The sequence below is a fragment of the Podarcis cretensis genome, assembly GCF_951804945.1.
Source record: "Podarcis cretensis genome assembly, chromosome: 5".
NCBI classification, from domain to species: Eukaryota; Metazoa; Chordata; class Lepidosauria; order Squamata; family Lacertidae; genus Podarcis; species Podarcis cretensis.
In genome coordinates this window covers 23640034-23654116 of record NC_137174.1, presented here as the reverse complement: position 1 = coordinate 23654116, position 14083 = coordinate 23640034, and the positions used below count along the sequence as shown (strand labels likewise).

At 42.2% G+C, this 14083-nt stretch overlaps 1 protein-coding gene across 1 annotated transcript in view; it reads right to left on the bottom strand.

Annotated features, from left to right (window-relative positions):
• The window catches only part of CHAT (choline O-acetyltransferase), a 42201-nt gene extending 28982 nt beyond the window's left edge, over positions 1–13219 (bottom strand). Inside the window, exons 1-7 of the mRNA XM_079976134.1 lie at positions 13081–13219; positions 11192–11383; positions 9489–9607; positions 6207–6260; positions 4355–4535; positions 3404–3581; positions 2168–2337 (exon numbers count right to left, since the gene is read on the bottom strand). Of these exons, the coding sequence (XP_079832260.1) occupies positions 2168–2337; positions 3404–3581; positions 4355–4535; positions 6207–6260; positions 9489–9607; positions 11192–11383; positions 13081–13143 (957 nt within the window). The 5' untranslated portion in view covers positions 13144–13219. The remainder of the gene's footprint in view (positions 1–2167; positions 2338–3403; positions 3582–4354; positions 4536–6206; positions 6261–9488; positions 9608–11191; positions 11384–13080) is intronic.
• Between the last annotated feature and the right edge of the window lie 864 nt (positions 13220–14083).

Sequence of the window (14083 nt, the reverse complement as noted above, 5' to 3'; positions counted from 1 at the left end):
CTATAGTAAACTCCCACAATGAGGTCACTGTTATTCTTCTCTCCCTTAATTTTGACCCAAATGCTCTCACTTTGGCTTTGAGGTTCTAAATCTTGGATCTCCTCACAGGTATACACATCCCTGACATATAACGCCACTCTTCCTCCTCTCTTGTCTGGTCTGTTTCTCTGAAATAGATTGTATCCCTCCATTATTACATTCCAATCGTGGGACTTATCCCACCAGGTTTCAGTGATGCCTATTATGTCATATTTAGTTTGCTATACCAAGAGCTCAAGCTCATCTTGTTTATTTCCCATGCTTTACGCATTAGTGTACAGACATTGAAGTCCATTAATCATTCCCCCGTGTCTCTTATTTAAGGATTTTTTCCTCCCACCACTAGGTCTGCTTGCTGTTTGCTCCATTTGGTCTATGACATTTGGATGATCATCTTCATCAATTGATAGACTCCTACCTTCAGAAGCACTGTCTCCCTCCCCCACATTAGTCAGTTTAAAGCCCTCCTGATGAGGTTTCTGAGATTTTTGGCAAAAACATTCCTCCCAACCGTTGTGAGGTGCAGCCCATCACTTGCCAGAAGTCCATCTTCAAGAAACTGCAGTCCGTGATCTAAGAATCCAAACCGTTCCTGTTTACACCATTTGCGAAGCCAGCTGTTCACTTCCACTATTTTTCCCTCTCTCCCTTGGCCATGTCATTCAACTGGGAGGACAGATGAGATGACAATTTGTGCATTTAATTGCTTCAATTTCCTGCCCAGAGCCTCGTAGTCCCTTTTGATCTTCTGGAGGCTATTGCTTGCAGTGTCATTGGTTCCCACATGAACCAAGAGGAAGGGGTATTTGTCAGTGGGTTTTATGATTCCTTGCAGTCGTTCAGATATGCTCCACCAGACATTAATATAACATAAAATAATGCAAGATTGGAGAAGACCAGATTCCTCACCCTCCCATGATGGATTCTTTAGCTTAACATTTTCCATTTGACTTAATTGGAAATGAATATAGCTATTTCTGCCTGTTACGCACTGTAGGCCAATTAGACTCACTCTCGTGAGTGTGGAGGAAATTATATGCTGGGAAGCAAATCATATATAGAGGTAGGGGATGTTATGCCACCCCATGTGGAATCTGACATTGAGAAACACAAATGAGAATAGTGCTTGCTTAATGGGAGACCTGAGTGAGGTAGATCTGTTCCTCAGGTCTAGAGGTCAGGGGTTGACCATGTGTGGCTGTGATGAAGAGAGCAGGCCAGTGTAATGTGTTGGTTAGACTAGCATGGTTTTGGCTAGGGACTGGTGATTAGCTAAGCAAACCTCAGGGTCAGGGTACATAAAGTTCCAGGTAATCATCTATCTACGTAAAAAGGTAAAGGTAAAGGACCCCTGGATGGTTAAGTCCAGTCAAAGACGACTATGACTAACTAGGCACCATGTGTCTTCAGTCTGGGACAGCAGCTCTTGGAGTATAGGGAAGGTTCTCCTTCTTGATTCAGTTACTAATGACATAGTACATGCAACTACAGGCAGGGATGGATGGATCAGTCCATTTTGGTTCCTCTCTCATTTTGCAAAGTTCAGTCTGAGCTTAGTTCTCCCCATTTCCAAATCAGTTAGCATTTTTAAAATATTTACTTTCTATCTCACCTTTTCTTGAAAGAGCTCAAGATAGTGTACATGGTTTTCTCCCTCCCCAATTCACCATCTCATCAATCTTGCAAAGTAGCTTAGGCCCAAGATCACCTAGTGAGTTACAAAACTGAGTGGAGATTTGAACTCTGCTCTCCCAGGTCCTATTCTAACACACTAACTGCTATACTAATTGCATTTAAAAAATGCATGCATTGTTTTGAGCATTTCACATTTTTGCAAGTGATTTTGCTGAATATCTGCCTGTCTATAAGCAATTTCCCCTCCAGGACTGCATTTTTGGTGCATCGTTTTTGTGACCATTTTTGTGCACATTACCTGCCAAAATATGTTTTGTTATATGTAGTTTTGGGGTTGAAAAATTCAGAGAAGTGCAAATTTCAGAGGATAGCTGTGTCCTGGTTCATGTTTGGGAAGTACATATTAGGAGGGCTTGCATTAAAATGCTATAACCCTTCCATGTTGACCAGCCTTTGACATGAAAACTCACATGCACCAATAGCAACTTCTTACCTGCATAGGCTTATCATACCAACGATTGGCACCATTTTTACTGTAGCCTCCTCCATGCAGAAGCTGCAATGCCATGTTGGTATCTGTGGGTTCCTCCCCACTTGGACTATCAAGGCATACTAAGCAGATGCTTCGTTCGATCATATCAAGAGAGTCTCTGTTTGTAGAATCTGAGGAGAGAAACAATGGGCTTGGTGCAATGAATTACCGTTGGTTCTTCCTGCCAGGACATGCCTCTTCTGCAGTGTGCCAATGAGAGTTCCAAAATTGTATTTTGCTCTTTGAAAAATAAGCTTAAACTTTTACAAAGGGTGTGTGTATGTATGATATGATGAAGTATGAGCTTGGTAATGTAGGAATACTTTTTCACACAGCATATGGTTAAACTATGGAACTTGGATAGCTTTAAAAGAGGATGGGACAAATGTGTGGAGATGAAGGCTATCAATGGTTTTGAGCCACGATGGCTCATCCTCCATGGTTTTCTTTTTTTCCAGTGTCTCATTTTTCTAATGTTTCTTCATCTATTTGCTTTTTTTTCATGAAAGTTCACCAGCATTTTACTGTGAATTTCTCCTAATACACAGTTCTCTATGCAATTTTGCTTACCACACACACTTTTGTGCAAAACAAGTTCCCCTACTATAATGTATTTTGGTATGTTCCTTTCAATAATATATGCATTTAAATGCACCCTTTACCCTAGTATATACATTTCCCCCCCTTATTTGGCTGGAGGACTACATTGCAAAATTCAGAAAAGTGCAAATGTCAAAGGATGGTTGTGTTTGAGTGGGGGCAGAGTTTCAGAAAGTGCAGATTAGCAAGGTTTGCCTTTAGATGCAATTGATTCAAAATTCTCACCCATCTCTTTTCTGTGCTGTGCCATTTTAGGTTACAGGTGTAGAGTCACCAGATTAAATGTTCTTCAATGCCAAAAATAAAAACTCTGAATGGGGGGCGGGGGTGGAACATCTGGCATGCCATGAGAGAGGCTTGGCTAGAATCCTCCTCTCTGACATCTAGTTTTGTATGTGTAAGATGTAATGGAGAAGCATTCTGTTGTGTGGTCCTTTCACCTGCAGTTTGAAGTGGCACAGCAGAGAAACAGTTTTGCCACCTTGTTTGCTGTTTATGAGGAGCTGGTCACTGTCCCATCTAGAGACATGATGAGCAGAGAAGATGGGGTGTACAGGGTGAATGGCAAGAGAGGCAATTCGGTTGCCGCTTCCTAACCTTCAACAAGGATTGTCCTAGCTTCAGCCCACTCTGTTCTTCCATCAGATGTCAGGAGACCAATTGGAGGCAGCCTCTCTTCTTCATTCTCTGACATTTTGGCTATCTTCCGCAACTGAGTAAACAGATCCCCCTCACTGAGACGGCGAAAATTAATGACAACGTCCAAAACAAAAAACTGGAGAGAAAGAGGTGGGGGAGCAGTTAAAAGAAAGGGCAAAGCAATAGCCGGAACACACAATTTTAGTAAAAACGACCCTGCACGTTTCAAAATGACTTTGAGCCAGGGCACTTAGCAGGATCCACTGACAAAGCTTTATCCCTTTCCTTCTCAACCTCCTCACATCAAAAAACTACACCTTGTTCATGGGAAGATAGTATGTCAAAGCGAAGACTACTCTGCATGGGTAAATGTCCTAGAATTTATCATTCCAGAATATAATAAGTAAAGACAATCGTTCTAAAAATCGATCACTTCATTCATTACTTGCTCTTCTGTCTTGTATCATTTTGGTCAATAGTACCCTATCCCCAGATTTTTCTTTTCAAACAAACGGTGCTGGTGATTATTGTAGTCTTTAATAGATAAACTACAGAAGTGAAATGTGATGGAGCTTAGTGGGACTTACTCCCAAGTACAGATGGGAAGGCCGGGGGGGGGGGATGGGGGACGGACGGAAAAATTGGGAAAAACTCAGGTTTCCCCCAGTTTTTTTCCAGGCCTTCCCATCTCTACTCCCAAGTAAGTATGCTTAGGCTTGCAGCTTTATGGTGGCCAGTTGTGGAAACCCACCCACAGAAAAAACTCAAGTGACAGTTCACCTGTGGTACATTTTTGGTGGTCAGTTAGAAAGCAAACCAGCACCCCCCCCTTGCTTAGTCAATTTCATAGCAAAATAAAGCAGGCTCAAGTTTTGGGAAAAAAACTGCGTCCAATGAATATCCACACACCTGATTGTTACAAGCAACAATGATATGTTCCGGTTCGGGCATGATATTGCTTTTCTGGGCCACAAGGGTATCTTTGGTATGTCCTGGAAGACGATAGGAAGAAAAGAGTCCATAGTATTGCTTCATACAGAGAGGATGACCAGACAGCTGTCCACGAGCAAAATCAACAGGCACAGCATGGCTGGAGGGACAGAACGAGAGAGACAAAGCAAAAGAGACAAAAAGAGAGAGAAAGAAGTAGACAGAAAGGAAGAGAAATCTAATCTGTCCTTTGTCTGTTTACAATTAGGTTAGATACACAACACAAATAGAATCATACAACAATAAGATTACAGCAATGGGAAATAGACGGGCTCCCAGAGCAAAGCTGAAATTCATGATTCTTGACATGACTTACGATGCAACTGTATTTGCATTCAGTGGGCGAGTGTTGAAAAAGCAAACGGTAATGTATGCAAAACATAAGGACAGAAGGACACATTCCTTTTCCACCTCGTCTCTGTTAACACACTCCACCTGAACTTCTAATCATGCAGGTGAAAATATGTATGTGTTGTCCTACACGAGGGTGTGGCTTCCTGCCCCCATGTATCTTGTGGGGAGAAAGGGAAGGTCTGCCTGAGTCTTTGAATGACAAGTGTTTCATAAGGAGAACCTCTACATCTACACCTCTACAAGTAGAGCGGCCCACTGGAGTAGCCAGGCTGGAAAAATAAATAACCAACGCAGTACAACTGCTTCTTAAGGATTGACATCTTGGAAAGACCAAGATGCAACAAGCTCTCTCAAACAGGTGTTTTGTAAAATACACATGGCCAGCCAGCGATCTGGACTGGTGGGGATTGATTAACTGGATGGATCTGAAGCAGCCACACCAGACACATTTATCATTGCAGAGAAGAAGCTCTCACAGTACATAAACCACAGGAATTATATGAGAAGCATGCTGCATACAGGAGGGTTGAGCTGATGCACTTTTATTGAATTGGCAGCACTGCTGAGGTAACAAGCTTTGAATTGCACAAATGGACGATCAACATTTATCAGACACATTCAGGAACCACAATGGAATGAAAAGCCACTCAGGATGCTATGCTGGGCCCATGTATTTATTATTAAGATTTATACTCCGCACACACATTATCAAAGGAGACTTACAATATTAAAGTTAGGTTGCTAACCTGACAGAAGTTCGGTTCAGTTCGGTAATGTCTACACTCATCAGGGTGCCATTGGGGCAGACATCTAGCGTCTTGCTCAGTAGAATGAGCAGAGGGCCCCCCCACAAATGCACCAAGATTAGCTTACCACATTTGGAAGCAAGTGTTGTAATACACATTACCATCTTAAGCAGGAGGCCACCCGTAAGACCAGTAAGTGCAGACACTAAAATTACATAACCGCACCATTGTCTCTGCACTAGGACTGGTTAGTTTGCATAGCATGGCTTCCTCTCCAATGAACTCTAGGATATGTAGTCTTTGGAGTGCCAGGCAGAGGTTGCTCAGATGCTCAGAAATGCACTGTGGACATTCATTCTTGCCTTCATACTTTTCATATATTCTAGGGCTGAGGCCTGTCGTCAAAAAGATATTCCAGAGGTGACGCTAGACTTCACATTCTGGGACTGAGCTGTCTAGAGCCCAGCCGTCAAATGACTCCCGAGTTAGGACTTTCAGCACACTTCTGAAGTGATGACAAACTAGTTTTTAAAAACAGGTTTGCTCTGGTAGTGTACATGTAACCTTAAACTACTATCTGATGCAATCGGATCCTGCAGCTTTGTGAATGTGATTATGTTTATGCTCCCAGTGAAATCATTGATTCTGTTCACAAAAGCCAAGTTGCTTACGTGTCCAGCAGTGCTTTATAATCAAGAACTCCAGAAATGAGATTGGCAGCAAACCTGTAAAAATCAAAGACAGAAGGAGCAAGAATTCCCTGTGATGAAGATCGGGTGGCATTGTCTAAATATTCCAAAAATAGAACAGATACAATTGACCCTTTACCAGCTGGTAAACACCAGTTACTGGGTGTGTTTCAGATTTCCGATGTGGTGCCCTCAGACACCTATTGGCACCCAAGACCCCCGTCCCCCACATTTTTAAAATGAGTTATTTTGTTTTATTGTGTGTAGGTGTGTTTGTGTATATCTGTATCTACTTCTTGTCCATGCAGAGGTGGGGTAGAGAACACAACTCTGAGACTCTGTGGCTCATTCCTGCTAGTATACAGGAATATGCCCATTGGTAAGTTCACAACTCTTGGTAAAAAGTTATCTGTATTTCTCTTTATATTGAGAAACATGCTGTCATTTGAGTCTCCACTGGCAGTATGAAATGGAACAGCAGGAACACAAATTCACCATCTCAATGAGGGCCAAACCAGAAGTGATGCAGCAGATTTCCTTTATTCTTAAGTATGCCTCTGTTTGCTCCTTGCTTTATATGTGAATGAGGTGATGTGAACAGAAACCCATCTGCTCTCATTGCATTTAGTTTGGTCCTCAGAAGCAGACCTCCAAAGAGCTTTGTCATTGAAATCAATACCCTGGTCATATTTTGCCTAAGACCCAGACAACAGTCCTATCATTTCCTCCTGCCACAAGGTTCCCCCTGTTAGTTGATAGGCTTCCCATCTGCTCATGAGAGTTTACTGTTTATGGGCTCTCTTCACTGGAGAGATGCAAAACACCGTTTTCTGGAAAACAACGGTCACAATGAAGCTGTTCAGTTTCATGAGAGGAAGTATGTGTTCATGCCAGCATTTAGAATAGGGTGTTGCTGTTGTTGTTTATCCAAGTCTGTGTCCGTTGCCATTGCAGAACAGAGTAATTCTGATCGACAACTAGGCCAGAGGTGGACAAACTATGGTCCTCCAGATATGGTTTGACATTTTAAAATAGCATTTGCACACAGTTCTAACAGCAAGGAGGAACCCGGCTACAGTTCAGCAGCCATCTCATGCTCCAGCTGGCAAATTTAGCATAATGTGTAGTTAGGCCCTCAAACACCATAGACCAGGGATGGACACAATGGTGCCCTCCATATCTTGTTGTATTCCAATTCCCATCAGCCCCAGTCAATATGGCCAATGATTAGTGATGATGGGTGCTGGAATCCAGTGGTATCTTGGGGGCATCACATTTGGCTATTCTGGAGTAGGCAATGCAGAGCTTGATAGATCAATGGTCTGTGCCCATACAAGGTATATTCCTGTATTATTCACCACCTTGCAGTATTAAGGCTGTAATACTATGCATATTTACATGTACTAGTATGAACCTCTGGGACTTTCCTTTGAGTCCATTTGGCCTGTAAGTTGGTGAATTACAAAAGGGAACATCTCAACCCACAACACTTTACTTTTAGTCTTCTTTCACATGTCTCATTCCCCAATGAGATCTTTTTGATTGACCCATTTAGCAGAACACGTTTTCTCTCATCTTTTATTTCCCATCTTTTTACATATATATGGATTGCAAAGTGCTGATGTTTCCAAAACTGTGCCTAGTCCAGAGATATGGATCTCTCAGGAGGCTGCATGCCATTGTGAGCACTGACAGGCCCAATCAAGAAATGTTTGTAGTGTCATTCTTGCCAAGAATACTTGCCAAGAACCAGTTTGGAAGGGGACAAACTTATGTATTCCATCTCCTTTTCAACAGAAAAAGAAGCCTAGGTCTGCATTGTGAAAGCTGACGTCACTGTTTATGGGTTCACTTGATATATTTGTGTAACACAGTATTTCATTTTTGTTCCCAGGTCTTGGGAACATATTCAAAAATATGTTGCACCAGTCTCTGAATACAAAGTAGGGTGTAGTGACAGTGGGTCACAGTGTACAATGTTACTCCAGCCTTATAGATATTTTGAAACACTTGTGTCTTTGTAGCTAAATCAGTGGCTCATCCATTTGTCTAGGACTGGGCTCATAAAGGGACCCCTGACCATGAGGTCCAGTCGTGACCGACTCTGGGGTTGCGGCACTCATCTTGCTTTATTGGCCGAGGGAGCCGGCGTACAGCTTCCGGGACATGTGGCCAGCATGGCTAAGCCGCTTCTGGCAAACCATAGCAGCACACGGAAACACCATTTACCTTCCTGCCGGAGCGGTACCTATTTATCTACTTGCACTTTGACGTGCTTTCGAACTGCTAGGTTGGCAGGAGCTGGGACCGAGCAACGGGAGCTCACCCCGTCACGGGGATTCGAACCGCTGACCTTTTGATCGGCAAGTCCTAGGCTCTGTGGTTTAACCCACAGTGCCACCCACGTCCTAGGACTGGGCTCATAGTGCTCATAAAATGCTTCAGATCATTTGTGAAAAATGGCAGCCTTTCAAACGGATCTGACTTTTCAACATTGGACTAGGCATTGTTTACACAGGGCTTTGAAATCTGAATAACTTTCCTGGATATCTTTCATTTTACACTCCCGCTACACCCGCACCCTCTGTTCCACCGAGGCTTTAAACTGAACACAAGAGCCCTTTCCTTCGTGACATGGACATCTCAGATCAGGCGACATGCTTTGCTTTGTTGCAGTTCAGTGAGTTGTAACTATCGCAAAGCAGAAGCTGATCTCTCATTGGGCAGGATCTCCTTGAAGATACTTTCCCTGCAACAAACTATGCCATAAAGCAAAAATAGAAGCTTCACATACAGTCTGTTTTCTAGGAATGTTGTCATTTTGTGTTCACATACAGTAGCAAACACACTGAATATATTTCCCTTGAAAAAGTGACCCGTGGCCTCTGGTTTCCACATGACAAGACACAGAAGCTTCCTCTTCCAGCTAAGCCACAGACTTTGATCCACATCAACCCTGTTAGGCAGAAGTACTTGCATTGAAACCCATTTTTAAATTCTCAAAAGGTTTTTACAGCCATGTTGTAATATTAAAGAAAAGTTGTCATTATATCAATGACATCTACAACATTTTGTAAATACCTTGATATCTTACAAATCAACACCAGTAACGAATGAACAAAGTCCATTTTATAAGAGAAGTATTAATGCTTCTTCCTTTGCATGCCCAGACCACAAAGGTTGGTTTAAGGATGGTACTATTTGGCCACAATAGTAGATGGAGGGATGGTTCCCTCCCCTCCATGTAATCTACAGATACCTTACCTCAGTTGGTCATTCACATCTTGGAACTGTTGCCGAGCAAAGATAACTGCTGGGCTGGAATTGACTGGAAGGGCCAACCGGTTGTTAAGATACATGTCATCCAGCCAGTAGTTTAAAACCTACAAGAAGGGGAAAAAATGGTTGTAGATGACTACATATTTGAGCAATACAGGGCATGCCTACTGTGCTTATTAGTGTGCTTAAATCTGAATCTAGGCATCTGCTGGAATAAAATTCCTTGGAGACTTTTGTTCATTGCTGTAGGAACAGACGCTGAAAGGAAAAAAAAAAAATCCTTCCCCCACATTCCCTGGAGTCCTAAGGAAGAAGAGCAAAAGCCAAATTCTGTATTAGAATCTCTCGGGTTTATGATCAGCCACTGGAATTTTACCCTTAACTGTTGCAACCTTTTTAAGGTGGAGAAGTAAAACTGGCCAGCTACTATGGTAAAGCTTATGATTTCTATAGTTAACCATGGTTTTGTTTTTATTTTTTTACTCTTGGCTATCATGTACTATAACTGTCACAGCTGAAAAGTATCATAATATAAGCTTGGACTTCCAATCCTTCTTCCTATATATGTTTTTTTAATAGCACATCCTCATTGCTATTTGTGTCTTTTAGTCTTGAATAATGAAATCATTGTTTTTGCATTGCCAGCTCTTTAGGACTGTTTCAGCGAGGGGAATAGGGAGGACGTGGAACAAGAATTTTAGGACAACTTCCACCTGCACAGCTCTAATTCATACTAAGATAGTGAAGTTCTTCTTCTTCCATCTTTAAAAATTGTATTTACTCAATGGGACACATTTCTCTTTGAGCTTTTCTCTCTTGAAATTCATGGCTCCTTTGTTCTACTTTCTCTCAGGCCTCTGACTCCTCTAGTCACTGCTTTGCAGGCCATTGCCTGCCTTGTTCTCCTTCATTCAACCATCTGACCTCTGTCCTGTTGCCCCACTCATCTTCTGGGCTCTCATCCTCCCTGTTTTTCTTGTTACCACCAGCATCTTTGCCCTTCCTGCCAGCAATACATGACACCTTGAATTTATTTCATATATATATGAAACATATATTTAGTTTTACAATTAATGTTTACATTCAAATATGCGTTAACATCACAAAGATCTAGGATTCCCCAAATCCTTGGACTTCCCTCCAACCCCTGTGGGTTCTCTTGTTGACCTCTTTCCATTGCATCTTATATTCTCCTCCATTTTCCTTTTAAAAAACTCTGTTATATCCTTAGTTCTTGTTACATTACAAGGGTTGTTACAATCCTGCTAATGTTTTTAATTGTTTACAGTGTTCTCCAAGTAAATTATAAATTCTCCCCATTCCTTGTTAAAGTTTTTATCTTCCTGGTTTCTGATTTTCCCAGTCATTTTTGCCAGTTTGGCGTAATCCATCAAGTTGGTCAACCATTCTTCTTTGGTAGGAATTTTATCTTCCTTCCATCTCTGGGCACCTTGCGTTTCTTGGCCCTATGGGACCCCACCCATGCTAATTTCGGTCTCACTGCGTCAGCTTTTTTTGGTAGCTGAAATATTTCAAAGCCTACCATGCCATCAGAGCACTTGAACCAATCCCAGAGGGGAGGTGAATCAGGAGAGAGGCTATAACACAAGCAAGCAAGACGAATTCTTAGATTATTCTACATATTCTATCTGATGAAGATATCTGGAACAAAGTAGCATTGGGCTTACCCAGTTCTCAACTTTTTCTCGTCTTTCTAGCAGTTTTTGCTGAAGGACCTCTCCTGGGCCTCCCGGAGCTTCAAACCTATCGACCATGGCCTTAGTCTTCTTATATTGGTCTTCTGACACCAAATGTTTCATGCAGTGAAGATACATGTGCAATGTTTGTTGCAGTGGTGGGACTGGAAGTTTGGGCAGCACCTATTTAAAAATGATATTGATTGATCAGACACTGGATAGCTCTTTGAAATTTTGTTACAATTATCAGTTACACGTGTTTGAGATCTGTCAGATTCCATATGGAACAGGATTAATGTCTTTGTTGTCATTGCACCAAAGGAAGGATTTTGGCCAGGGCATCATCTTCCATTATGGTGTTGCAGTGAATGACTCAAGTTGTGAGTGAGAGAAATTCCTCCTCTTGTGCAAATTTCAAAGATGCAGGAATCTGATCCCATGACAAACCTATCTGGTATGTGCATGTCTTGCCTCTGGGGTATAACCCCTACCCTCTCAAATAGTTAAATGCAGAATTTTTAACAATTTGAATTGCAAAAAGCAATGCAACCGTTTCTGTCTCCGAAATCTGCTACAGTCCTTCAAGCTGTATGCATTAATGATGTACTGAACAGGGCAGAGATTTTGTTTATTTAAAAAAATGGTATCTTATTAATGTTCTCTGAAAGAAATAGAACAGAACAAGAAATGGTCTAAGAGCAAATGAAACGACAAGCCTTACATCTTGCACACCTGCTACAAAGGGGGTACAGGAAGCAAAAACCAGAGTAGACTGCTACAAAATATCTGCTTGTCACAAGGTCCAGTCAGAATTTATGTCCTAGTCATGCAATTCATCATTATGTATCAGCTACTTTCATACAAGGGTGTCTTCATGAAAAGAGAGTTTGGGGGTCATGTACCTTTTACTATAGCATTAATAAAGGAAATGAATGTTGGGATTCGCGGGATACTGAATAAGTCTGCAGGCTTCAGCAGGATGATGCAATACTCTGTGAAGTGCTGAGTCAGAGTGACTCAGCAGGAGTGTGTGATTAATGTGATTGGCTATCACCTGTTTTAAAAAGAAAAGCCTGTTTAACAGTGGGTGTGGTTGCTGTGGTGGTTGTGCTGTGGTGTGGTGATGCTGTGTGGAGAGTATTTGTTTGCCTTAAGGAGCAGGTACTCTGTTTGGACTGTTTTTGTAAATACCTGTATATAGCTCACATTAAAAAGACTGCACTGGGAAAAACCTGGGACTCTGAGCGTTTCTGCTGAAAGCGCCGCGAGGAATTTCGCGACAATGAAGTGAAGCCACATTGCTCAAAAGCATAATTCCGAGTCACCCACTTTGCCAACATTGTATTAGACATCAAGTTTGTCAGTAAGGGCTATGAATCAGCTGTGAGTATACCAGCATTGCAAAGAGAAGATGATTTCCATCCTCTAGAAATCACCATTCTGGCTACTACCAGGAGAAAGATTTTTGGATCTTTATGAAATACCCTGGGGCCTTCAAAATTGACAACAGAACCTAAAAGGAGATTTTGAAACCAGTTGGTCTGTTCTTCCCAAGATGTGACCAAACACCAGGTCTCAGAAGACTTCCCTATAAGGGCAGTGTCACTGTATGTGAATTAGTGAGCTCCAACCTAATATTTATTTAAAATGAAATAGGTGAATTGATTTATTAAACCTTCTTAATTGACACTCATTTTTCCGATACATTCCACCCTGGTGTCCCTCACTGCAACCTGGCATGTTATATCTTTCATTGCCACCTTTTGTGTATTTGCCAAGTGTTCAATTGTCATGAAAAATGACAAGTTCACATCAACCACTTTCACACACACCCAGCCCCTTGTTCAACATCCCATTATTTTCTAGAGACAGTTGCTCACCATCTCATCTTGGCTGCAAGCTTCTTTCTCATTCTTCTTCACAGCTTTCTCTAGGATTGGCATCTTTGCGTTGCGTTTGGTCCTTTTGATGGAGAGCTAAAATCGAAGACACTTGCAGGTGATTGCAGAGTCGTACGCCTTAGGTTTAGAAATAAAAATAATTGGGAGTGTGTGGGGAGGGGGACAGAAACAAATCATCGATTGAACAGGGATTCAGGAAAGTCTGCTGCATTATGTTCATGTGTAAACTCGCAGCTATTACAGGAATGCACATGGGGAAGAAAATGGGATTTGTAGCTTTCTGAAATAAAAACATTTTTGTAGATGTGATGCACACTAAAATCTCAGAGAATATTGCATACTGCTTTCCTTGTTTCTTTTCATTCATTACCCTCACCAGTCACCACCACTATTATTACTGCTAATACAGGCACCCCATTTTCTAAGTAGTGAGCTCCTCAGGGGTGCATTGTTCCTCAAGTTCTGTTTCTTTTCAGTGTCATCATTAGAGGGTTGTGGTGTGGTATGAGGGTTGTGGTGTGGTATGAGACGCGGGTGGCACTGTGGGTTAAACCACAAAGCCTAGGACTTGCCGATCAGAAGGTCGCCGGTTTGAATCCCCGCGACAGGGTGAGCTCCCGTTGCTCGGTCCCTGCTCCTGCCAACCTAGCAGTTCAAAAGCACATCAAAGTGCAAGTAGATAAATAGGTACCGCTCCGGCGGGAAGGTAAACAGCGTTTCTGTGCGCTGCTCTGGTTCACTAGAAGCAGCTTAGTCATGCTGGCCACATGACCTGGAAGCTGTACGCTGGCTCCCTTGGCCAATAAAGCGAGATGAGCACCGCAACCCCAGAGTCGGCCACGACTGGACCTAATGTTCAGTTTACCTTTACCTTTATACAGTCTGAGGATAAGTGAAGTAACAGGTGAACTCCAGCAAATGTCCCAAATTCAAACCATTCTCTGCTATCCTGTTTACATATCACAGGAATTGCGGGAGTCTT